Source organism: Protomyctophum bolini, assembly GCF_963924005.1.
Source record: "Protomyctophum bolini genome assembly, chromosome: 8".
Taxonomy (NCBI): Eukaryota; Metazoa; Chordata; class Actinopteri; order Myctophiformes; family Myctophidae; genus Protomyctophum; species Protomyctophum bolini.
This window is the reverse complement of record NC_137869.1, coordinates 35797559-35824068: the sequence shown is the minus strand read 5'-3', so window position 1 is coordinate 35824068 and position 26510 is coordinate 35797559. Positions and strand designations below refer to the sequence as shown.

Here is a 26510-nt window from a genome sequence, read left to right as displayed (position 1 = left end):
TAAATTGTAAATTGTAAATTGTAGGCTGCAACAATGATTTCATAAAGTGTAGTTTAGTTTTGAACAGGCAACTAATGTAGTGATAGATTAATTGAATGGGCCTGAATAGATAGATAGATAGATTTCTTTATTTTTGTGTCATGCACCAAAGGCGCCCAGCCCACATGGGCTAATTGGGCTTACAGGACACACCATATCATTGCATTGAATATTGCATTGTGTACAATAAACAGATATGTTTTGTTGATATTCCCTTTTTTGTTTTTACACAAACAAAACATTCTGCCTTATTTCCCACGCCCTGCATAAAAAGTCTGCCAAAGCGCACACTCGCAATTGCAGCTGGAGGGCGACGCGACACACACACACACACACACACACACACACACACACAGAGAGCGATGTGTGGATAAATGACTGAGATTTGGGAAATGCGCACGCAAGCACAGAATGCACGGCGTGACAGGATTATATAGGTCACCCGTTTTGGTGTGACACACACGGCTTCCACATTTAGCTTCATACTGGTTGAAAGTGTCCTTCCAAAAATATTTTTTTTGCTCGAAATTCTTATTCACAATGACATTGAGTTGTGGTGTTGTTTTTAGGGTAATTGTTGCATAAGCGCTATTTCGCACTGGAGTCCCGTGAGGCGGGCCATCTCACTCCCCTCCCCTGTGTCTGAAGCAGCTAGCATGGAAGCTATATGGAACCTTTCCCTCCGAGTGCACACAACCATGCCGTTGTCCACGCGTCCATCCGATAGCTTTTAATGTAAATGTCCCATCCACTGAGCAAAAGCGATATAAGCGCCTTATTCATTAATTCGATTCATTTGGGTGTGGGGCTGTGCAGTGCTGTGGGCTTTAAATTGTGACGGAGGCGAGCTGCTGCTGCTGTTCGACTTCGAGTCGCTGTCTATGGAGCAGTATAGAGTAGGCGTGGCGCAGCATTAGAAGGGCGCAGCAAATACGACATTGAGGGGTAGAAACAATCCCGGTCGCGTGGTTGATCTAACGCGTGTGTCACTGTGAAGGACTGGCCCCATTAAGTGAACGTAGTTGGCGTAGTAGACGCCAACATGACGATTCTGACGTAGGCTGTAGAGGTTGAGCAAGAATAGCGTGTTTGAGAAAAGTAATATTTAAACAGTAAATAAGACATTTTTGGCGAATGCAATGTAGTCTATATGTTTTCTGGGAGTGTGGCGAATTTATTTAGCATATAGAGATGTCTGGTAAAAGTGTGGTTTGGTCGGAGAAAGCTGTTGGATAAACGGCCATGTGCTTATGTACCCCTGTCTATTAGGGTAGCAGGATGGGCCTGAATAGATAGATAGATAGATTTCTTTATTTTTGTGTCATGCACCAAAGGCGCCCAGCCCACATGGGCTTACAGGACACACCATATCATTGCATTCAATATTGCATTGTGTACAATAAACAGATATGTTTTGTTGATATTCCCTTTTTTTTTTACACAAACAAAAGATTCTGCCTTATTTCCCAGGCCCTGCATAAAAAGTCTAAACTCAGTAGTGTGCCCTGCACATGTAGTAACGGATGGGTTATAAATTATTATAATACTGTACTGCACTCCTTAGTATTGCACTGTACTGTAATGTTGTCCTCTGTACTGTACTTTACTGTACGTCTTTACTGTACTGTACTGTACTGTTGTTAGTGTTGTTATTGTTGTTTTTCTTATAATGATTATTATTATTATTGTTATTATTATTACATGCATTATTGTTCTGATGTGAGCTTGTTTGTAAATGAGTGAGTTTACAAAGAAGTTTATTGTTATTATTATTATTATTATGATTATTATTATTAGTATTGTTATTGTGATTATTACATGGATTATTGTTGTGATGTGAGCTTGTGGCTGACTGACTATCTAGAAAATGAAAACATGGCACTTCATTTAAAATAGGTTACAGACCCCTGTTATATGCGCTTGTTTTGGGATTATTTTTATAGACCTATTTACTTGTTTCTATGAGACATGGCAACAGCAGCGAAAGGCATCCACGTCTTTCTCTTGTGAAATGCTGAGATTAGAAACGACCATAATTATTTCATTTCTCAACCTTAAAAAATAAATAAAGACATCTCCATAATCCTTGGGAAGTGTGTGTAGCAAAAGTAGTCGGCATTGTCATGGTTGAAAGTATTCATGCAACACTGACGCTGTAAGCTGTGTGATGCTAACGCGCTAACACCGTTAGCATGGTCTGTGTTGGTGAAAGGGAAAAGGATAGATATGAAACTACTGGCCAAAATAAATGTCATAAAAAACACAACACCTAAAATCGGAATGTGATGGTGACCTATTGAGCACAAACAGACAATCATGATTTGCTTGCTGGACCTATAATTAATTTATGTGCATTACATTTCCACCTCGCACATAAATCAAGCCACAGTGCAGTCAGAGAGTAGTTCACAGGTCACACACAGGAGCAGTGAAAGGGGGAGGGGACTTGGGATGGCAGTGTAGAGTAGGCACGACATTGAGAGGTAGAAACCATCCCGGTCGCGTGGTTGATGTAACGCGTGTGTCACTGTGAAGGACTGGCCCCATTAAGTGAACGTAGTTGGCGTAGTAGACGCCAACATGACGATTCTGACGTAGGCTGTTGAGGTTGAGCAAGAATAGCGTGTTTCAGAAAAGTAATATTTAAACAGTAAATAAGACATTTTTGGCGAATGCAATGTAGTCTATGTCTTTTGTGGGAGTGTGCAGGTTTTATTTTGCATAGAGAGATGTGTGGTGGAAGTGTGGCTTGGTCGGAGATAGAGCACGAATGAACGGCCAGGTGCTCATGCACCCCTTTCTATTAGGGTAGCAGGATTTGGCACCCGTCCAAAAGGTTTGGAACGTATTCAGGAACACTAAGCAAGCATGTAGTATCAATTTGAATTTACAACAATACAAGAAGTCTTAAAGCCACTGGGCAGTTTTGTAAAAAAAAAAAAAAAAAAAGCCTCAGTTAAATGAATGTATAACAATATATAGTCTTAAAAGGTTTCATGACATACATTTTCTTTTTTTTTTAGGTTTTATGACCTCAATTACACCCAAAAAACTTGAACTGTGGTCTGGAGTTTTCTCTGGGGTTTGGAAGCCTTTTGAGCTGCAATGAAAACAGGCAAAACAGTGACATCTGCTGGCAAATTCCATTGACATGTATGGCATTTGCAGGCTGTTGACAAATGGCAGGAAAAGCAGAGCACTTGTTTGAGCCAGAAAACCCCAGACCACAGAAATTCTACTGAATGTTAAAAGACAACCTAAAAAGAAATGAAGAAAAATTACAAAAATGTTTTTTTATGTTTGTCACAATCCCTTTAAAGCCACTGGGCAGTTTCATCAAATGAAGCTGCAGTGTAAAAACATGTCAGATTGGTAGAATTAGAAATACCACCATCAATACAAAATAAAGTTGACTGGTACTGTAATGATACGACTGATAAGAGGGCAGTAAAGATGGTGCTGCCAGTAACCGGTCACGGTGCACCTCCTGTTCCAAATCCAGTACTGGAAAGGTACAGTACAAGCTAGCGTTGCAATCAGAGCTTGAACTATGATGTAAAAATCGTCTCTCAGTCTCACAAGAGACAGTGGGGGCTGTAGCATGCATGCCACTTCTGATCAGGGGGGTCTGATCAGCCTCGGTTGGGTCACCTGGAGCCGGGGGGTGTCTGTTGTAAGACCCAGAAACACCCAACGATTCCAGGTTTACAACTCTGATGATGTGTCCAAAGTTTGTCAAAGTGATAAAGTCAGCAAGTGGATGGGCTGTCGTGAGACCAGTGTACACGATGGCAGTGACAAGTTCAATGAACCTGTGCTTTTTTCTATATATATATGTTTTTTTTAAGGCTTTATTGATGAATTTACTGTAGAAGGTGACATCATTGATTTATCGATCCTCATTATTGATTTGAGGACGATAGGGTGAGGGAAGGGTTTATGTGGGTATGCGGCTGCGGAGGTACTCCAGCAGAGAGTCTGTTCCCTTGGTGATGATCGCTGCTCTGGGAGTGCGGAACGGGTTCCCCTCCAGAGTCAGACACCTGCAGGAAGGTTAGGGTTAGGTTAGTAAGGTTGTGTACTGACTGAGCTAGGACTATGTTAGGATTAATCTCAGACTGGTACAGAGTTTTAACTTAAGGCCTATTCATACTCCAGTTTTAGGTGATAAGGTGACCACCGCGGTGGTTGGGAAAACTACAACATGATGCCACGCTGCGGTGATCAGTGACTCAACGCTCACCCAAACACATCTCTCTGGTTTTACCAACTACCGTTTCGGTGGTCACCCTATCACCTAAAACTGGAGTATGGATCGGCCTTAAGTGTTATGTATAATACCTTAGGCTTGTACACAGGCCCAGTTCAGGTGGAATGTTTAACAGGTCATTGTTTGACAGGTCCAGTGTCGACAGATTGACCATTCGCACAAGTCGACCGGGGTCCATCGCCCCAACCTGGTTGTTGCCTAGCAACACAGAGTCCAGGGAGACGATCTGATACAGGACATCAGGGAAAGTCTTGAACCTGCAACCAGAAGGTACAAATAAAAGTCACACCCATGTGAAGTAAGGGGCACTCTTATCTTATTACATCATCATCTTCTCATTCAGGCCAATTACAATTTGCGTGTTCAATTTTCTGCCATCACTTTTTATCCTCAATACGTACTTTGCTCAGCCAATCAAAACATCGCTATGGGGTGATCAGCCAATCAAATCATGAAATTCACACAAAACTGGGCATAGGAGGGTCTAGCGCCCCTCAAGAATAACTGAAAAGCTGCCTAAGTAATTGACTAAGTGGTGAACTAATTACCTGTGTTAGGATAACTAACTTGTATCAAACTAATTTGATACAAGCTCTGTAAAGTTTCTTGAATTTAGTCTGCATATTGACATGCCACTTCATGACAAAACTTTGTGTGTTTAGTTGCAATGATGTTGTAAATTTGCAAAAAGCTACCTCATTCCTGTGCCATCCATAAATTACACATTTATGCTTATTTTAACGCTGGTGGAGGTCATCTTTTGTCACCTGGAACTTTGGAGGTGCTTGAAAACTAAACTAAGTGCACCAGCGTGGCGTCCATTGGGCCACTCGGGCACAGCCTAGTCAATTGAGATCTTGCCGAGTCTAACTTCTGAAATACCGGGGCAGAAAAACAACAAAGGACAGCCTACATTGGCAGTAACCTCGCGTCACCAGACTTTCTACCTCGCCTCGGAGTGGCAGCCCCTCACCCTGTTCATGCACATTTCTGTTATAGCCAACGTGTCCAAAATCACTCCAACCACAGCAAGCCGCCTTAAATTTGTTTTAAATGCATGTTCCCCATTAGCAGGTCGGAAAAACCGGTTTCAGTTGCGCGTCCCACCCCGCGATGCTAATTTGCCAAGTCAACGTTTTAATCCACGCTGCGCGCCTGAGCAACGGTAACGAACTATAACAAATGAACAATCTTTGAACGTTATATAAGTACCTGTGAAATACTGCTGAGCAGTTATGTGATATATGGACTGGCTGAGGGAATAACCTAATGTAACCGGTCATAGTTAATTAAAAAGAGCAGTTTGTCAGTTTGACCTGTTATGGTTGAGGATAATGGAGCGTAGTTTAGTCAGCTTCTCCAGCTCAGAAGGCAGATCACTCAGCTGGTTGTTCCTGAAAGAAACACAAAAAAACATAAGACGATCGACAATAGAACATCAAATTGTCTTTTACTTATAGTTAAATTGGGTCTCTCCTGTGTGTGTGTGTGTGTGTGTGTGTGTGTGTGTGTGTGTGTGTGTGTGTGTGTGTGTGTGTGTGTGTGTGTGTGTGTGTGTGTGTGTGTGTGTGTGTGTGTGTGTGTGTGTGTGTGTGTGTGTGTGCGCGCGCGTATACCTGAGGTCTATGTGCGTCAGCTGAAGCATTTTCCCGATTTCAGGCGGGCAGCAGCTCAGTGTGTTAAAGCCCAGATTTAACTCAGCCAACGAAGACTGAAACTCTAAAAGTCTGGAGGGAAGGAGGGAGAGAGAGATGAAATAACATATATTTAGTTACATCAAGCATTTCAACAACAGTACATCATACAAGGATCAAGGACATATATTGTTTGTTTGTTTGTTTGTATGGTGACTGTACAACAGCGAGATGAGAGAGGACAGTTGTTGCTGCTGTTGCTCTTCTTTAAATTATGATGGGAGAAAACAAGAGTGCAGGACATGTGGGGTTATTGTTTTCCACTTGCTGCTCAGAAAGCATAATAAAACGTTTGACGTAATGAATCTATTTAAAAAATCTAATGAGACACCCCCCATTTTTTTAGAACTATTAAAAGTACAGTTTAAAATAAATGACATCACACAGTTTATATGTCAGACTGAAAATGTCCTAGACTAGTATAGAGCAGTGGTTTCGAAAGTGCAGGTCCGGGAACCCCCAGTTCCAGGGGGTCCCCAGCTAAATGATAGTTTGGAACCAAATGGATCCTTATGGGTCTGTAACATTGATTTTACAATATAAATTGGGGGTCCCAAAGAGAGAGATAGAATGAAATGAAGACTAATGCATGTCAAATTGGGGGGGCCTTGCAATTAAACGGGTTGAGAATCACTGCTAGAGCCATAAAAATCTTCTGTTATGGGGGTCCCTGGCGTATCTTTTCAAATGGGGGTCCGCAGGGCTAATGAATGTCAATTTGGGGGTCCTTGACATGAAAAAGTTTGGGAACCACTGGTATAGAGGAACAAGAGTTAAACCTGAGCAGCAGACCCTGTGAATTGTTCCAAGTACAATCTTTCAAAGGTCTGTAGAGACACGCAGGAAATTGGGAAGAGGGTGAGGAATGAAACCCCAATTGGTTTATACCGTAACTGCAACTTTGTATGAGTTCTGGTTTTATCCTTTTCTATATCGGTCTATAATCCACCAAATTAGTGATGTTAGCAGTAGCACCAAAAATTCTACTATCCTATCTGAATAAAGCAACATCAACAACAAAAGTTGAAAAACACAGCTGAATATAGGAGGGGCTAACGCCCCCCAAAAATCACACCTGTGTGGAGTCAGCGGAACTCTTATCATCATACATCATCTCAGTCCGGCCAATCACAATTTGCGACCTCACTTTTGTCTTCAATGTTTGAGTTTACACAAACAATCTAAACTGGCCATTCATTGTCAATGGCATTCAATGTTTGTGATAGGACAAACACTCAAAACTGGCCATTCAATGTTTGTGTTAAGACAAGGTTTGTTTACACAAACCCTCAAAGCTGGACATGGGCGCCCCTCAAAAATAACCAACAACTGTGTGCCTGCCCTGTACCTGTTGGGCAGGGAAGTCAGCTTGTTCTTGCTGAAGTTAACGGTGGTCATTGGCTCTCCTGCTGCAGCGTCAAAGATGTCATCTGGAATGTTCTCTGCCTGCTTCTCACTGAGACACACATGCAAGGCACATACTGTATAAACGTATTCCAACATAGTCAAAGACAGTAACTGTCCAGTAAAGTCCATTGTTAGCTTGTAGTCATATTTCGCTATGAGTCAATTTACAGTTTAAGTTTCTTGATTTTCACCAATATAATGTACATTGAAGTTCAAATGTATATTTTACAATATATGTAAGCAATACTTTACTTGGCTATGGTAATACTAATAATACTACTAATATTTCGCAGTGTAATCACGTTAATACAGCACTTCACTTCAGTTCAATTATGTTTTACTCTTGGGTAAAATGTTGCCTGGTAAGGCTAACATAAGGATAGATGAATTTGGAACATAACCAACCTATATTCCAGGGTCTTGAGTGTCTTAATGCTATGCAGGTTGACTCTGGCTTGACTAGGTAGAGTCATGGCTGTAGGAATGTCATCTACGCTTTCTGGTTCCTCTGGAGAAATATACACACATGAGTTGGCGATTGCACTGACACTGGGTGTGTTCAGTAGGAGTCAGTAGAAAGTAACTGTGTATTGTACCTTTAATTCGTCCTCTTAAATATTTCAGCAGCTCACCGGTTCCCTTCTGTCAGAAAGACCATAAATAAACAAAGTTAGTCGCAGAGATCAATGGAGTTGGAATGTGGTCTTAGGGAGGAAGTATACAGTCGTACTTCCTAACACTTGTGCACTGTATATGCGCAAGTCTTGTAGCCCAACATTCCCTGGCTGATAAAAGGGCTATGGTGGTAATATTAAAATGTGGAGGTACTGTACATGGACAAAGCTACAAATATATCTGTCTCTAACCCTAATGATGTTGGTAACTAGTGTAACTAGTAGCTGTTTGTGTGCAGTGAGTAAAGTATGTTGGGTTATGTGCGTGTAGTACGTGTACGTATGTGTGTAACATACAGTGAGTAAAGTATGTTGAGAGACAGATCATGTGTGTGTAACATACAGTGAGTAAAGTATGTTGGGAGACAGAACATGTGTGTGTAACATACAGTGAGTAAAGTATGTTGGGAGACAGAACATGTGTGTGCAACATACAGTCAGTAAAGTATGTTGAGAGACAGAACATGTGTGTGTTAACATACAGTGAGTAAAGTATGTTGGGAGACAGATCATGTGTGTGCAACATACAGTGAGTAAAGTATGTTGGGAGACAGAACATGTGTGTGCAACATACAGTGAGTAAAGTATGTTGGGAGACAGATCATGTGTGTGCAACATACAGTGAGTAAAGTATGTTGGGAGACAGATCATGTGTGTGCAACATACAGTGAGTAAAGTATGTTGGGAGACAGAACATGTGTGTGTAACATACAGTGAGTAAAGTATGTTGGGAGACAGAACATGTGTGTGTAACATACAGTGAGTAGGTCTCTCCTGATTCCTCTGACTGGGTTCCCCTCCAAAAGCAACATCGTCAGGTTGGGCAACAAGCTGAGAGAGGCTGGAAGTCTGGTATATATGTACACACACAAACAGGCATGCATAAACATCTAAACACAAATGTTTTACGCAACATTGTAAATCCTGTAATATCATGTTCTGGCGAGAGCGTTTGCCCCAACTGACACTCAAAGTGGCTACTGGCCAATCACAGCGCGTCCTTGCACAACCCGTGTAGACTTTCAAAGGATGCATGTTTTACATTTGGCAAGGTCCTGTGATGCTCACTAATGAAGATTCTGTAGGCTACACATTGTTGTCCTTCACTCTCAGTCAATGGAAGATACTTTAGGGACAGAATAAGGGTTCCCAGAGTCTTGTGGGTATATTTTCTGGTTCAAGTAAATGTGCAATTAATAGAGTAGAGCTTTTCTTTCCGGGTTAGGGAGGGAAGGTAAATTCTGACTGTGTGGATATGGATACACTTATGGGTAGAAAAGGAAACCTTTAAGTAGGCTGGTGCAACCGGCCATTTTATGCGACTTTTTTGGCATGCATTTAGTCTCTCAAGCAGCACTTAATCCCAGGCTTTATCCCACGGAAACGGTTAACGGGAGGCCATAGTTGGAGTTACAGTAGGGTAAAATAATCCAACCGAAGAAATGATTTGTACAAACCGAAAGGTAGCTCTCCACCAAACATACTACTAAAGATTACAGACTGGCAGTCGAATGAAGTCGGTTGGAAGGTGTGGCTACGTGCACCCGAGAGCCAAAATCGACATACGGGCATGCTTAAGGCACAAGGTTATCTGTATTTAAACTACTTTGGTGTAAAAAGAGAAAGTGCTGCCAGAGTCACCCAGGTCAACTAATTCCTTTCTGTAGGATTTGCGCTTTCTCCAAATATTGCTTTAAACTAAGCTTTGCTGTGTTCTACAAAGTTGTGCTGATTTTGGTTTCATGCGCTGTTACATTAGGCAAATTGACTGAAAGATCCACCACTGTGCCAAACCTGTATGTACTACATACATGATGATGCCATGAACAAATGAGGGGCCGTGATGGTAATGCCTTGAACCTACGTGGTGATGTCATTGTTGGACACATCGAGGCGTGTCAGCGTGCTCAGTAAGGTGATCTGATCGGGAAGAACTTTGAGCTTGTTGTCTCGGAGTTCTAGTATAGAAATGGCCGACAGGCTGGCCAGCTGTTCTGCTTCCAGTTCCTCAATCTGGTTGTTACCAGCATACAGCTCCTATGACAGAAAAAGAACGAGGTTTTAACTTAAAAATACACATACATATACACACATTTATATAGCACTTTTACATTCATACACCGATGGCGGAGGAAACTATGGAACTTTGGAAGGCCCCAACCTGCTCATCGGGAGCAATTAGGGGTTCAGAGTCTTGCTCAAGGACACTTTGACACTAACTCTGGGGGAGCCCGGGATCGAACTGCCATCCGGCTGCTCTACCGGCCGACCCACTGCCGGGTGGGAACCGCTGTCCTAGGCACACATTGTTTATTTCACGTCGTCATTGAGGCCATCTGATGAGCTGATTCTGTCTCATCTTTTAAATCAAATTAAAAAAATGGTTTTACTTCAGCTCTCTGTAATTGCTAAATTGTGGGATTTATTTGGATTATTGTTTTTAATATAATTCGTTCCAACTTTGTGAAGCACTTTGTTATTTCTGATTCAAAAAGCGATATACGATGACTTGTTCGAGGGGCTGGAATGATTGGTGATCACTCTAAAAACACTATCACTTTGCCGTGGGGTAAAAGGAAGAGATCTACCAATTAAATCCATGTTTGTCTCGATGCAATACATGATAATATACGCATTTTATGAATGTACACCAAATGATAACAGTTATGTTGGGGAGAAGGGCCGTGGCTAAGGCAGTGGCTTAATAGTACCGGTATTTATAAAACACGGGGTGCATAAGAGAAATCACACCCGTGTGAAGTGAGGGGAGCTCTTATCATCTTACAACATGATAATGTAAAACAATCATCGAGACAAAGTTCTCTTTATCGTCAATGGCGTTTTTAAAGCAAACATTGAACTAAAAACAAACACATAAAAATCAGTCCAGTGGTTTGGGAGGTTAGCCCCAGACACAGACTGTTCGCCCCCATAGGAGCCACTCCATAAAAAGCACTGGAACTAGATGTTCAAAATTCAAATCTTGTTTCAAGTAGTCTCCATATATGGGCATTTTACGATTGTGACTTCACATAATATACTGTATGCTTCGTAGCATGAAAATCATCAGCGCAAGATCAGAGGAGCGCTACCCTGTGCGATATTCTATCAATTGTTTTTTGTGACATGACGTGTCAAATTCAATGATGAAACGGAAATGTGTATCTCGATTCTCTCCCTTCATGTGGGTGGGCCTGTGACATTAGTCATTTATGACACTGGTTCACAAACAGTGGGTCGGGAGTCGGGACCCATTCCTATGGGTTGTGAGTAAAATATATATTTTGTTTTTTTATCGTTTCAAAGGATTTTCAAAATGTCCTTTGTTTATAAAATATTTATCATAAATTAAAGACAAATTGAAAACATTTCATGCACTAAAAGAACAATCTAAGAATTTCCATAACCAAATAAACAAATATTTTAAGTAGATCACCACTGTGCAAATTTGGGCCCAAAACAAATTGACTGCCATTAATTTTTTTCTAATTAAAGCTGTTTGGCCTAGTGTCAGTGAGTGCAAGACGTGCCACTGATTGGTCCGGTTGTTTACAGTACACACACACACTCAGTCCGACCGTCTTATAGATGGGTGTCAAGCCTCTTGCAGAGCCATGCCAAGAGAAGGCAAGTAAAGTCGAGTTGAGTTCGCTTCGGCAGCAGTCATTTCACTTCCACGTTTCCTAATCGCAGCCAGTAGGCTCCAGTAGAGCCCACTGGCTCCATTGCATGGTCTTGATGAGTAACCTACTGGTGATTATGGTTGAAAGCTTTCGAAACAGGTGACATAAGGGGTCAGGCCTCCACAAAAGAGAAAAAAAGAAAGAAAAAAAAGTTCTCCAAAGAGAAATGAGAGCTACCACTAACTAACCGTCAATTACTTCAGTAAATTCAAGAAATGCAGACAGCCGGGTTTACTTTGCAGGTGTGTTGATTTGATTGAAGAGCTTGTCCTTGATGACCTGAGACATCAGCCCGTGTATGGTCTCTATGGTGGTCTTGCAGCTGTCTCTCGTCGCCTTGGCCAGCTTGTCCTCGGACCTCCGGTCGTGCGTGTCCAGGCCAGGCATGAAGCTGCCTCTGCCCAGCTGGGCCTCCGACTGCTCCAGCTTGTCGGACAGGTCGAACACCTGGTCCGTGATGTAGTCTGCGTTCGTGAGAAGGCTTGAAGAGCTCAAGGTGTTGACCCAGTACTTATTCCAAAGAAGCTCCAGGAGTTTCCTGTCGAGGGAGGATTTGAAGTAAGACACCTCCAGCGGGTAATACTGCTTGCAGTGCACGCCGAAGTCTTCAATCTTGCTCAGGGGGATCGTCTGATACTCGGACGGTCCGTCATCGGGAGGTTGGTAATCCTTCGGGTAGGTTCTGAAGGCGCCGAGGTTGACCTTCCCCGCCGATATGGTGCGAGTGGGGTCCACCACGACCGCCACGAAGGGCTCCTGATACTGCTGGTTGAGCATCTGAGTGCCGACGTCTATGCCCGAGAGCCAACACCCGTAGCCCGGGTGACTGTGGTACCAGCCGATGGCGTTCTCCAGTCGACCGACCTGCTTGGCGTTGTCCATGTAGGCGGCCATGTATTCGTAGGCCGCGGCCTGAGCGTTCACCTGGGTCTCGGTGCCTTCCACCGGTAAGGCGAAGCTGTCCATAATGATCATGGTCTCTCCGTCCACCTTCCCCAGCATCAGGCCCATGACCTCCAGGGTTCCTCCTGACCGGGCATGCATCACCATCTTCAGCAGTGCCAACGCGGAGATCTTGCAGTACTTGAAATAGTGACGGTCCCGTTGCCATGGCTTCCCATTAAGGATTTGCTGCTGTTGCCTTTGGTCATATTTGTAAATTTCATCTATGCTCTGAACGTCCTGCATGCTATTGGTCATCTCCCAGTTTTTCTGGGCCGTGTTGCTCCCTGCCATCTTTACAAACAAAGCACAATGCTACTAAACCTTGTTGTGATCAAGTGACCAAAACCTCTAAGTCACACAAGCTTTAATAGCATAAAAACCGGCATAAGAACTGATGTATAACTTCGATGAGCTTTTATAAAGTTCATGGATGTTGTGATGTGTGCGTGACATAAGCAGCGATGCCCAAATATGGTGTGGCCAATCAACTCTAGCCATTAGTGTCCCAATGTGCCTTCATATGTGTGTATGAGTGTATTTAATGACAGGGACAATGTGCAATTATGCACCAGCGATGGCAAAGAGCCAACTGTGCATCTGCAGTCCATGGGTGGCCGTTGTCAGTATCACATTTAAAACATGTAAACAAAGTAATTTCATTATTCTTTTCCTTGATTCTTTGTCTGCCACTAGGTGGCAGAAAAGGGTAGGTAAGCCTTGCCAGGGCTATTTCCCCATATTTGGGTATATTGGGTATACATTGAGGGTTTCCCGGCTTGGAGACCGCCATTGTAAGGAACGGCTATTGTTAGCAATAGCTCACAATATTTATATTTTCGCCTCGCACAGAAAAAGAGAAAAAGAAAATCACAAATCAGATCCAAACCTCGGATAGATGATCACGGACAGCGCCGCATTCTCAGTCGAATATCCTACTTGTCATGGGATCCTATGGGACGCGTGCATGCATCCTGGTGCTGGGTGGTATGCAAGGTGTTGCCTAGCGGCCGGGTGAGTGTTTAAAGTTGTTTAAGTTTTAGGCGAAGCCGTTTCACCGTACTCTACGCCATGACAGCCACATGTGTGCGGGATAAAGGGTGCTGCCCCTACTGAACGTTTATCCGACATAAAATGTGGTTACTCCTTTATTGAGTGGTGCCAACAGCTCCAACGTGTGGCTTTGTGTGTATGTCTATGCCACCCCCCCAATTCCCATTCAAGTGAATGGGAAAATAAGCAGATCAGGCACCTGACTGATTTGTTTTGAGAGGCGCTAGCGTACGTCATATTGTCCCCACACGTCTCATATTTGCCATCGACAATGAAAGGAGAAAGTAGGTCAAATGTCCGTCAAATATGACGTAAAATGTCCGCAACACAAACATTAAATGCCATTGACAATGAAGGGAAAATTCATGTCATCTTGTCCCCACATGTTTCATATTTCCCAACAACAATGAAAGGAGAAATTAGGTCAAATGTCTGCCAAATATGACGTAAATTTGTGACAACAGGCATTCTGATTGGCTAGTATGAGATGATGCATGATGATGTACGATAAGAGCGCCCCTTACTTCACTTTTTTTGAATATTACTGTTATTTGGGGAGCCCGTCACACCGTTTTGCACGGTGCTGGTCATTTCTAGACGTTTTCCGACATTCATCCTGGTCAGCAGCCAGCTCCTAAGGTCCTTGACAAAGGGAAGGTTCATCTTGTCACGGTTTTTACTGTAAACATTCAGGAAAATGCCAATGACCACCAGAAGGGCTCCCCAGATGTACTGGAAGGTGAAAGGCTTCGCAAAGAACATGAAGGACAGGAGGATGGTCATGGCCTTTCGCCCGGTGGTCACCGTGACGGCAACCAAAGCGCCAAAGAGCTTGATCAAAGCCAACACGAAGGACATGCCGAAATAGCCCGTGAGAGAGAATAAGAACACGTAGCCGTACGTCTTCAACAGATGCTCCGAGCAGAACGCCACGGCGGGGCCCAGGCCGCCCGAACCCGACAGGCCCGCCAGTATGTAGGCAAACCCAAAGGAGTAGGAGTACAGAACCATTTCGGCCATCGAGCCGTTGTGGCGTTTCATGGCTTTCTCCTGCATGTTTCCCATGAGGGCGTCGGCACACAGCGCCGCGGAGATGAGGAGCACGCCCGTGGGGTTGAAGTTGGGGGTGATCTTGCTGTCGGCCAGCGTGAACCAGATGAGACCCAGGGTCATGCAGAGGGCGGCGGACACCTCGGCCGCGCTGTAGCGCTTACCCTGGATGAACACGCCTCCGATCATGACAGGGATGAGTTTGCAGCACTTGAACATGACCTGCATGTGGTAGTTCAGGTATCCCAGAGACCTGCTGGACAGCCCGATGCTGCCCAGGGTCAGAAAACCTATGATCATGTACGTCTTCCCGGGTATCCTCCGTCTGTCCTTGGTGACGAGCTGCACTTCCACCAGGCCGAACGCGGAGTAGAAGCCAAACTGCACCAGGGTGAGATACCATCCGAAAGGTTTGACGCCTTCCAAGGAGAATATCAGCTCCTGCAGGTAGCCGTAGAAGAGGTGGAAGACGAAGACGCCGGCCACGCAGATGAAGAACTGCGTCGCAGTGCCGAAGCGGCTCAGGTTGATGCCCAGGACTCTGAGCTCCTTCGCATGCTTGCCGTGGGGGGACATCTCCTCTGAGGCAACACCTCCGTTCGGTGTGTCCGGGTGTTCCAATCCTTAATCCTCTACTTGAGAGAACAGACACCACTGACTGGACAATATATTCTTCCTCGTTTGTGACACAGCCACATAAAATAATCTAAACATTTCAATGTTTTCCCGTCCAATGACGAAGGAGAAAAGAAGTTACTGTATTTACAGGGTTGGCTTCTTCCGGTCATGACCAAATATGGAGGGTCCATGACATCAACCTGATATCAACAAGCCATAGGCCAAGGAAGTACCTCCACGCATGTCTTCATGTATGTTTTAAACATATTTTCTGAAATATTTTTCTTTATCTTTTCATTTATCATGGATGGAAGTCAAAGGGGTCATTGATGACCGACATCACAGGCTGGCCACATGGAAGTCCAAGGCCTGCATCAATGGGAACCACGCCATTATTAGACCCTGTCTTGATTTGTTCACATGTGTTTTATGTCTTTTTCAACAGGCCACTAGCCCCTCCTATATACAGTTAAGACTTTAATATATTAGCGCCCCTCACTTCACACGGGTGTGATTTTTAGTTTTGGTTTAAACTGTTACGTTCCTGGAACGTATCTATGTCACATTAGCCTTTAATCACTTTAACCATTATTTTAAACTTTAGCTGTTGAGAAATAGCAGATTTACAAGCTCATAGCACGGCACACGGTGCTGCACTATGAGCTTGTATAATTTATCTGCTATTTACAATCGTGAAAATGTGTCACGAATCTTTGAATATAATTGTATTCTTTCACAGCGAGCGTTTTTAGCTCAAATCTTTGCCTCTGGGGGGTACAAAACATTTTGAGATGGGGGTCGGCGGCCGAACTACATATCCTTTTGCATGTCCTTGACATGAAAAAGTTTGAGCACCATTGATATAGAAACATAGTTTTTTCAGAGAACCGTTAGTACCACCATAATAACTGATGTTAAAATATAGGAGCATATACCTGTCCCATCTTATTCAGCTATGCACAGTTAACACAGGAGGGAGGGGCATTTTCCCATTCCTAAGCCAATAATGCTCTGACAAAACTAATCTAATCAGCACAACTGAAATTTCTAATCCGATTGATCGGTTCTCAAATCTTCTATTAATGGCTAGGTGTGTGCTGTCATAGCCTATTTCAACCAATTGCTTGGTCAGAATAATAATCTGTAGTAATATAAATATTTCACTCCACTTTGGTCTTTTTTCTCCTTTTTTTTGGGCAACTCCTCCATGTACCACCAGAGGGGGGCTCAAGTACCACCAGAGGTACACGACACCACAGGTTGAGAATCACTGCTTAATTAAATACCTTCAGGCTAGGGGCGGGAAGCTGTGGGAGGAGGCGGAGCCTGTTGTGTCTCAGGAAGAGCTGCTCCAAAGCGACCATCGCTGACAGGCTCGCTGGAAAGCCAGTCAACTGATTGTTGCTGCATTCCAGTAGTTTCAGGCCTGTGGAATAAAGACATGGGGTACACTACAGGCATAAGTTCTGACATACTAACAGTCATTAGTCCAACACCCTATACCCCAAACCGCACGCGGGATGCAACGCATGGTGGACCAACGCATGTCGGGAGCAACGGGTGATTTGTGCATGTCGGACTGTTGGTGTGTCGGATAAGCACCCCAAGAGATGCACATGCTACATGACACTGGTTCCCAAAATGTTTTAGCTCGAGACCCCAAAAGAGAAACGTGATGTTTCGCCAGGAACCAAGCCTGAGCTAACGCTAGACCTTTCTGGCCTAGATGGGAGGGTCGCAGCTCAGATTTGCGCACACCCCGATTGGTTCACCGATCTGGCCGCCATCACTCCGATATGGCGGCAACGCTTTGTCTATGTAGCGCCTCAAACACGCATGTAAACTTACATGGTCGTGCACGCACATGCATGCGCACACATGCACCCTGATATTCTGAATGAATGTTACTAATTTCTGCTTTGATCCATTCATAAATATGATACATAAATGGGTAAATCAATATATGAGCGTAGAATAGGATAAAAACAAGTTTTTGTTTTGTACAGCATGACTTAATATTTTTTAAAGTAACCAGAAGTTACGTCATCACTCCAATATGGCGAAGGCACTGGTTGTTACTAATGGGAGTTTCACCTCTTTATTATATAGATTATCTTTAGTATAACTCCACAGTGGCTTCATGTTATGGAGCTACAGAAAAGCACAGATTAAACCAACAAAAGCACATCGGAAATGAACACCTAATGAATCACCTAATCAACATGACTTAGACTAATATATTAGCGCCCCATACTTCACACGGGTGTGATTTTTACGCATCTATGTCACATTAGCCTTTAATAACTTTAACCATTATTTTAAACTTTAACTGTTGAGAAATAGCAGATTTACAAGCTCATAGCACTGCACACAGAGCTGCACTATGAGCTTGTATATCTGCTATTTACAATCGTGAAAATGTGTCACGAATCTTTGAATATAATTATTCTTTCACAGCGAACGTTTTTAACTCAAATCTTTGCCTCTGGAGGGTACAAAACATTTTAAGACGGGGGTCGGCGGCCGAACTACATACTGTATCATTTTGGACGTCCTTGACAAACGGGGGGACAGATGCACAACGGAGAGCGCTTGTTTCACCTGGCAGTTAATGATACTAGAATTTCGCCCCCCTTCGGGGGGCTCAATCCTAGTGTCGTTGCAGCGCAATATGGGAAGAAGGGAATTGCGGGAATTGACAGACTCCACTTCATGTTTCAGCTGTGGTTTTAAACTCAGTAGTGTGCCCTGCACACAGCGCACACTCGCAATTGCAGCTGGAGGGCGACGCGACACACACACACACACACACACACACACACACACAGAGCGATGTGTGGATAAATCACTGAGATTTGGGAAATGTGTTCAGAAGTACAACGATTAAGCACGCACAGGCAAATGTCAGAAGCATCTGTTTCGGTTTCCAAACAGGAAGTTGTAAATGTGCTTATTAGACGGAGGCAGCGTGATGTTGGCATCTATTGTGATGCCAGCATCACCACATTTCACATAGAAATATAAGCACCCATTTAGTCGCTTAGCGGAGACTGTGGGGTGGTAGAGGACATCTCCCCGGACGCGTGGGTATGTCCAGATAGTTGCCTTGCGGAGGCCTCTTTGTCCAGTGTCCATTCTGGGTCTGGAAACGGCACTTTTTTGAGTGTTGACCCCAATAGAAGGTCTGCTGCTCTGAATTTTTCACCTCTCCCGCTTAGCGGAGACTGTGGGGTGGTAGAGGACATCTCCCCGGACGCGTGGGTATGTCCAGATAGTTGCCTCGCGGAGCCGTCTTTTGTCCAGTGTCCAGTCTGGGTCCGGAAACGGTAATTTCTTTTGCATTGACCCCAGTAGAAGCTCTGCTGCTCTGAATTTTACACCTCTCTCGCTTAGCGGAGACTGTGGGGTGGTAGAGGACATCTCCCCGGACGCGTGGGTATGTCCTGATAGTTGCCTCGCGGAGGCCTCTTTGTCCAGTGTCCATTCTGGGTCTGGAAACGGCACTTTTTTGAGTGTTGACCCCAATAGAAGGTCTGCTGCTCTGAATTTTACACCTCTCCCGCTTAGCGGAGACTGTGGGGTGGTAGAGGACATCTCCCCGGACGCGTGGGTATGTCCAGATAGTTGCCTCGTGGAGGCCTCTTTGTCCAGTGTCCATTCTGGGTCCGGAAACGGTACATTTTTTTGCATTGACCCCAGTAGAAGCTCTGCTGCTGTGAATTTTACACCTCTCCCGCTTAGCGGAGACTGTGGGGTGGTAGAGGACATCTTCCCAAACGCGTGGGTATGTCCAGATAGTTGCCTGGCGGAGCCGTCTTTTGTCCAGTGTCCACTTTATAAAGTCCATGCACTCCAGTGAATAGCATTTATCCATTTAGATAACTTTTTTGTTATTTAATGACTTATTTTTACACAGAAACATAATGTGTGTCTTTACAATAACTGTAATGTAATAATAATACTAATAATGTAATGTAAAAATGATTTAATTAACGAATTAAATAACCTTATTTTATTCTGAAAGCAACCGGATGTCTTAAATCTGCTAGCTCTCAGACCGGAAGTTCTAAATTTGCTCATAAGACGGAGCCTTAGACGGAGCCAACTCGCAGGCAGTGCGAGAGGCTGGTTACAGGATTATATCGGTCACCCGTTTTGGTGTGACACACACGGCTTCCACATTTAGCTTCATGCTGGGTGAAAGTGTCCTTCCAAAATGTTTTATTTCGCTCGAAATTCTTATTCACAATGACATCGAGTTGAGGTGTTTGTGTTTTAGGGTAATTGTTGCATAAGCGCTATTTCGCACTATTTCTCCCTCCCCTCCCCTGTGTCTGAAGCAGCTAGCATGGAAGCTATATGGATTATGGAAGCTTTCCCTCCGATTGCACACAACCATGCCGTTATCCACGCGTCCATCCGATTGCTTTTAATGTAAATGTCCCATCCACTGAGCAAAAGCGATATAAGCGCCTTATTCATTCATTCGATTCATTTGGGTGTGGGGCTGTGCAGTGCTGTGGGCAGCCTTTCTGACGGAGGCTCGGAGCTGCTGCTGCTGACGCTGTTCGAGTCGCATGGAGCAGTATAGAGTAGGCGTGGCGCAGCATTAGAAGGGCGCAGCAAATGCACGACATTGAGGGGTAGAAACCATCCCGGTCGCGTGGTTCATCTAACGCGTGTGTCACTGTGAAGGACTGGCCCCATTAAGTGAACGTAGTTGGCGTAGTAGACGCCAACATGACGATTCTGACGTAGGCTGTTGATGTTGAGCAACAATGGCGTGGTTGACAAAAGTAATATTTATTCAGTAATTAAGACATTTCTTTCAATGAAATGTAGCCTATATGTATTCTGGGAGTGTGCCGAATTTATTTTGCATATAGAGATGTGTGGTGAAAGTGTGGTTCGGTCGGAGAAAGCTGTTGGATAAACGGCCATGTGCTTATGTACCCCTGTCTATTAGGGTAGCATTTATTTTGCATATAGAGATGTGTGGTGAAAGTGTGGTTCGGTCGGAGAAAGCTGTTGGATAAACGGCCATGTGCTTATGTACCCCTGTCTATTAGGGTAGCAGGATACTGTACTGTACTCCTTAGTATTGCACTGTACTGTAATGTTGTCCTCTGTACTGTACTTTACTGTACATCTTTACTGTACTGTACTGTACTGTTGTTAGTGTTGTTATTGTTGTTTTTCTTATAATGATTATTATTATTATTGTTATTATTATTACATGCATCATTGTTCTGATGTGAGCTTGTTTGTAAATGAGTGAGTTTACAAAGAAGTTTATTGTTATTATTATTATTATTATGATTATTATTATTAGTATTGTTATTGTGATTATTACATGGATTATTGTTGTGATGTGAGCTTGTGGCTGACTCACTATCTAGAAAAGAAAAACATGGCACTTCATTTAAAATAGGTTACAGACCCCTGTTATATGCGCTTGTTTTGGGATTATTTTTATAGACCTATTTACTTGTTTCTATGAGACATGGCAACAGCCGAAAGGCATCCACGTCTTTCTCTTGTGAAATGCTGAGATTAGAAACGACCATAATTATTTCATTTCTCAACCTTAAAAATAAAATAAAGGCATCTCCATAATCCTTGGGAAGTGTGTGTAGCAAAAGTAGTCGGCATTGTCATGGTTGAAAGTATTCATGCAACACTGACGCTGTAAGCTGTGTGATGCTAACGCGCTAACACCGTTAGCATGGTCTGTGTTGGTCAAAGGAAAAAGGATAGATATGAAACTACTGGCCAAAATGTCATACAAAACACAACACCTAAAATCGGAATGTGATGGTGACCTATTGAGCACAAACAGACAATCATGATTTGCTTGCTGGACCTATAATTAATTTATGTGCATTACATTTCCACCTCGCACATAGAAATCAAAAGCAAGATGGATGCTAACGCGCTAACACCGTTAGCATGTTCTGTGTTGGTCGGAAAAAGGATAGATATGAAACTACTGGCCAAAATAAAGGTCATACAAAACACAACACCTAAAATCGGAATGTGATGGTGACCTATTGAGCACAAACAGACAATCATGATTTGCTTGCTGGACCTATAATTAATTTATGTGCATTACATTTCCACCTCGCACATATAAATCAAGCCACAGTGCAGTCAGAGAGTAGTTCACACTTCACAGGTCACACACAGGAGCAGTGAAAGGGGGAGGGGACTTGGGATGGCAGTGTAGAGTAGGCACGACATTGAGGGGTAGAAACCATCCCGGTCGCGTGGTTGATCTAACGCGTGTGTCACTGTGAAGGACTGGCCCCATTAAGTGAACGTAGTTGGCGTAGTAGACGCCAACATGACGATTCTGACGTAGGCTGTTGAGGTTGAGCAAGAATAGCGTGTTTCAGAAAAGTAATATTTAAACAGTAAAGAAGACATTTTTGGCGAATGCAATGTAGTCTATGTCTTTTGTGGGAGTGTGCAGGTTTTATTTTGCATAGAGAGATGTGTGGTGGAAGTGTGGCTTGGTCGGAGATAGAGCACGAATGAACGGCCAGGTGCTCATGCACCCCTGTCTATTAGGGTAGCAGGATGCGTGTCATTCTTGTTTCATATGCAAATGTCTGGAAGCCAAGAAATGGATGAAGACAGACAGACAAGTAATCTTACCAGACAGGTGGCCGAGGCTGTCAGGCAGACAGGTGAGCAGGTTGTGAGACAGGTCCAGCTTCTGCAAACGAACCAGGCCGCCCAGGCTGGAGGGCAGGGACTTTAATTTGTTGCTGGAGACGTCCTTCAATCAATCAAAATCAAGTCATGCTGCACATCAGTCAGGTTCTCTTTAAACTGTTCATGTAGAATTTTGTATTCTATATTCTGGAAGTTAGATGTATGCAAATTGTGATTATTATTAGCAGTGGTGGGGAAGAAGCACTCGCATGTTTTACTTAAGTAAAAGTATCAATACTGCAATGTAGAACTACTGCAGAATGTCCCATTTCAAGTTTTCAAATGTTTAAACATATTTTGAAAAGAAATCTACAAGCTTGTAGATCGGCTAATTTCAGTTGGCCAAAATAAAAATGTATAGGGCTGAAGAAGTTTATGTATGTTTTGTAATCATAATCAAAACCTACAAAGTAACTAACGTTTAACGTCAAATAAATGTAGTGGAATAGAAGCGAAAGTACTTGAAATTGGAAATATTCAAGTAAATTACAACTACTTTACTATTGATCCGCTAAACATAGTCGCTATGTTCATCCAGCGTGATCCGAGCTGTAAATACGAAAAAAAGGCCTAGAAGGCCTCTCCATTGTGTGCGGACGTGCATGAGGCTGCAGGCAAAGCCAATCGAGCCGAGAGCTACCGAACGAACGGGAGCTTGATTAAGTCATTATAATGTTATCAATTAATAGGAAGCTAAACAACACGTAAAACACGTTGTTGGCACTCCGGGAGTTGATGAAAAACATAAGTCATTGGCGATTAGTTAAGTAAATGCACTTAGTTACTTTACACCACTGTTTATTAGTTACCAGCTCTGTCAGATTCACTAGTTGTCCCAGCTCTTCGGGTAGAGTTTCTAGAAGGTTCTGTTTGAGTGTGAGACTGAGAAGGTTCTTCAGAATGCACAACTCTACCGGTAACACCTTCAACTTGTTGTGACTGGAAAGGCAGATCCAAAAGACAGACGGTATAAGGACAGACAGACAGACAGACAGACAGACAGACAGACAGACAGACAGACAGACAGACAGACATACTTCCTGTGCTTTTCCTGTGCTGCCCTTCAAATGCTTTTTGTGTGTAATGTGGATGTGTGGATGGGACAGTAGTGGCTGCACTTTGTACATCTGTTTTTATTTGAAGCTCATTGCCTGGTATGAAATGTGCTATAAAAATGAAATTGACTTGACTTACTGTTTCTAAATTTCTAGATTTCACAACAATGGTCGGTTTCATGTTAGAGACACACGTGTGCGTGTGAGTGTGTGCGCGCCGTCTACCTGAGTCTTAATTGCTGCAGCTGCTCCAGTTCTCCTACGGTGCTGGGAAAACTGCTCAGCTGATTATCATGCAGCTGGAAAACACACAAACAAAATAAATTACTTCATTGCAACATACATTTTCAGTGAAATTAAGATTGTAACGAACAGACAGTACTATAGCCTACAGAATATTCTGTCTGTGCGTGCCGTAAACATGGAGTGCTGTCACTGTGTGGGACTGGGGAGTAGGGACTTTGTCTGTGCGCTGTGCCTCTATGCCCACACACAGAGAGAGAGAAAGAGAGAGAGAGAGAGAGAGAGAGAGATATCCAGTTCACGATGGCATGCACGTTATGAGTATAATTACCGTAGATTTCACTGTGTAGGCTATAGTTTATGAATTGAACACATTGATAAGGTCCCTGCTGCGTTTCCAATTGCAACCCAAACTTAAATATCCCAACTTCTCCGCCCATTCGAATCGAGTCTACCGAAGTATTAGGTGGGAATGTGACCTTAAAGTCTCTCTCTTCAGTCTCTTGTAGCAAAAACATAAGAGTAGATATCAAAATCTGCCCGATTTTGATGACTTTGGTACCAAACAATGCCCACACACAGAGAGAGAGAGAGAGAGAGAGCGAGAGAGAGAGAGAGATATCCAGTTCACGACGGCATGCACGTTATGAGTATAATTACCGTAGATTTCACTGTGTAGGCTATAGTTTATGAATTGAACACATTGATAAGGTCCCTGCTGCGTTTCCAATTGCAACCCAAACTTAAATATCCCAACTTCTCCGCCCATTCGAATCGAGTCTACCGAAGTATTAGGTGGGAATGTGACCTTAAAGTCTCTCTCTTCAGTCTCTTGTAGCAAAAACATAAGAGTAGATATCAAAATCTGCCCGATTTTGATGACTTTGGTACCAAACAAGACATGTCAAAAGCTATATACCGTTAGTGTTCTGTTCAGAGCAGCACAACATCTTGGAGCTTTTTAGACAGACAATGTTACTTACATCAAGTGTTGTGAGTCCAGACAGTAGTCTGATGTCATCAGATATCTCTGTAAGCTGATTGGATGAGAGCAGAAGCTTGGTGAGGTCAGTCTGCTCCCACCAACGATCCGATTCTCCAAACGATGTGTTCTGATTGGCCTCCTCGGGCGTGTCGACGTTTAGACGGTATACATTCTGCGGAACTGAGACAGATGATGGTTTCTTGCATTAATAACCTCTATTCACTTTGGCATGGCCTACAATTTGTGTTAGAAAAACAAAAACATATTATGGTAAGCTTTCCGTGGACTGTCAACATCCAAACTGATACCTCCGATAGCCACACAGTAAAATCCTCAGCATTAATTTGTCCATTTGTGCAAATAAATCATCAGTGTTTAATCCATACATTTTTTACTCTCAGTCTTAAGAGTGTATACATGTAACCAAATTAAATTGACCTTTAAAGTCCATTTGGTTAAATGTGTAGTCGGACTCTCAGTATTAACACAGAGGATTTTACCATGTAGTTAAAATGTAGGCCTACCTGATGGATTGGAATTTTTATTAACAGTTTGTAGAATGAGTACAGTCCAAGGAAGGAAGGAAGGTACAGGTCAATACAAACACTGCTAAGAGGATAAAACCAGAACAAACACTAAGACTTGTTTACATCAGGGTCCTCCATTTTCAATTCATCAAAACATAATAAAGACATACAAATATACACACCAACAAAATAAAAATGTAATAGAAACACACACGTCAGTCACACACACACACACACACACACACACACACACACACACACACACACACACACACACACACACACACACACAGGCAATCTGGAGCCTTTTGGCCACCCCCTCTGGACTTTGGAGTAAAACGCACGCACGCACGCGTTTGTTTTTTCCTGTCTTATTTGTAAAAAATCCAAATAAAGTGCTGATCATAAATAGAGATAAAGTTGGGTTCCCAACTTGATCTCTGTAACATCATGGCCATGGGTCAGAGGATGGACTGTACTGTGGATTAATCTAACAGGTGGATGAGGATCAGATGAGGATCAGTTAAAAGGCCAAATGTCAATGTCAAGTACAGAGAATAGCATTAAATGTTAATTCCATCTTTTACTCAAGTGATTTTTAAATACAGAGCTCAGACAATAATCTCTTACCACTGTAATGTGTCAAATTCTCAAATATAGCCTTGGATCAAGGCTTTGACGTTTGGTTTGCAACATACAAACCAAACCTATACGAATGTCAAATGACTTGATTTGATCCAAGGCTAGTACAGATAGATAATAGCATAGTGTATGTCCATCTCACCCTCAGTCAGCCCACGACCAGACAGGTTGAGCTGCCCGCTCTTTCTCGCTGCCTTCAACAGTCCGTACGGCACCGAGGGTTCTTGGATCTCCGTCTTGAATCCAGACAGAGAATCTGCTTTAGCACCTCTTTTAAAACGAGACATTTCTTTAACACGCCTGGCCTTGAAAAAAAAACACCACTAAAGTGTACAACAATACAACAGTTCGACTAGCTGTCAGGTTTGTTGTTAGTTTGTGGCTGCCTCTGCTGCTCTTGGCTAAGGGTTAGTTCCGGGTTATGGTGTGGGTTTTCAACATAAATGTCCCGTCATTTCCAGAGCCATAGAGTAAGACAGAGTTACGACAACTCCGTTCACTTCATGGGGTCAGGCTCTTCCTCCCTTTACGGAATGCATTGGAGTCTATGGGCTCGAGAGAGTACATGAACCACGTGACCAGGCTGTTTTCTGCCCCCTCAATGTCGTAACTCTGTCTTACTCTATGCCGGCTCTGAGTCTGGACATATCGGGTATAAGTAAATCATTCTAACTCTATGGAAATTGAATAGTGTCGAATCCAAACTCTTGTCACATTTAAATGCCGGTAGGTAGCACCCGTATTATTATAAGTGTGCGTTAACTTATTAACGGTATCATCACCCGTACGCCGTACGGTACCGACCCGGTCCGTGTAAAGCCTATGTGCACGATGCCATATAAAGGGCCGGGAGCTTTTATTATGAAGGGGTGACTACGTTGTTGTAGGAAGCACGTGCATGGTTGGTTACT

At 43.3% G+C, this 26510-nt stretch overlaps 3 protein-coding genes across 3 annotated transcripts; all 3 read right to left on the bottom strand.

Annotated features, from left to right (window-relative positions):
• Positions 1-894: 894 nt before the first annotated feature.
• lrrc40 (leucine rich repeat containing 40) lies at positions 895-25978 on the bottom strand. The gene is made up of 15 exons (XM_080771271.1): positions 25742-25978; positions 24429-24610; positions 23428-23501; positions 22957-23086; positions 22088-22211; positions 16717-16856; positions 9949-10121; positions 8843-8933; positions 8007-8052; positions 7816-7918; positions 7352-7459; positions 5926-6036; positions 5626-5703; positions 4381-4566; positions 895-4082 (listed from the first exon to the last, which is right to left on the bottom strand). Exons 1-15 carry the CDS (start codon positions 25884-25886, stop codon positions 3977-3979), a joined length of 1797 nt encoding a protein of 598 aa, XP_080627397.1. The 5' UTR covers positions 25887-25978; the 3' UTR covers positions 895-3976.
• On the bottom strand, positions 11999-13003 carry LOC308319509 (COP9 signalosome complex subunit 5-like; the record flags this gene model as incomplete). The annotated part of the gene is made up of 1 exon (XM_080769614.1): positions 11999-13003. The coding sequence occupies one exon, from the start codon at positions 13001-13003 to the stop codon at positions 11999-12001; it is 1005 nt and encodes a 334-aa protein (XP_080625740.1).
• Positions 14288-15388, bottom strand: LOC308319508 (adenosine 3'-phospho 5'-phosphosulfate transporter 2-like; the record flags this gene model as incomplete). Its single annotated transcript, XM_080769613.1, has 1 exon — positions 14288-15388. One exon carries the CDS (start codon positions 15386-15388, stop codon positions 14288-14290), a length of 1101 nt encoding a protein of 366 aa, XP_080625739.1.
• Positions 25979-26510: the final 532 nt, after the last annotated feature.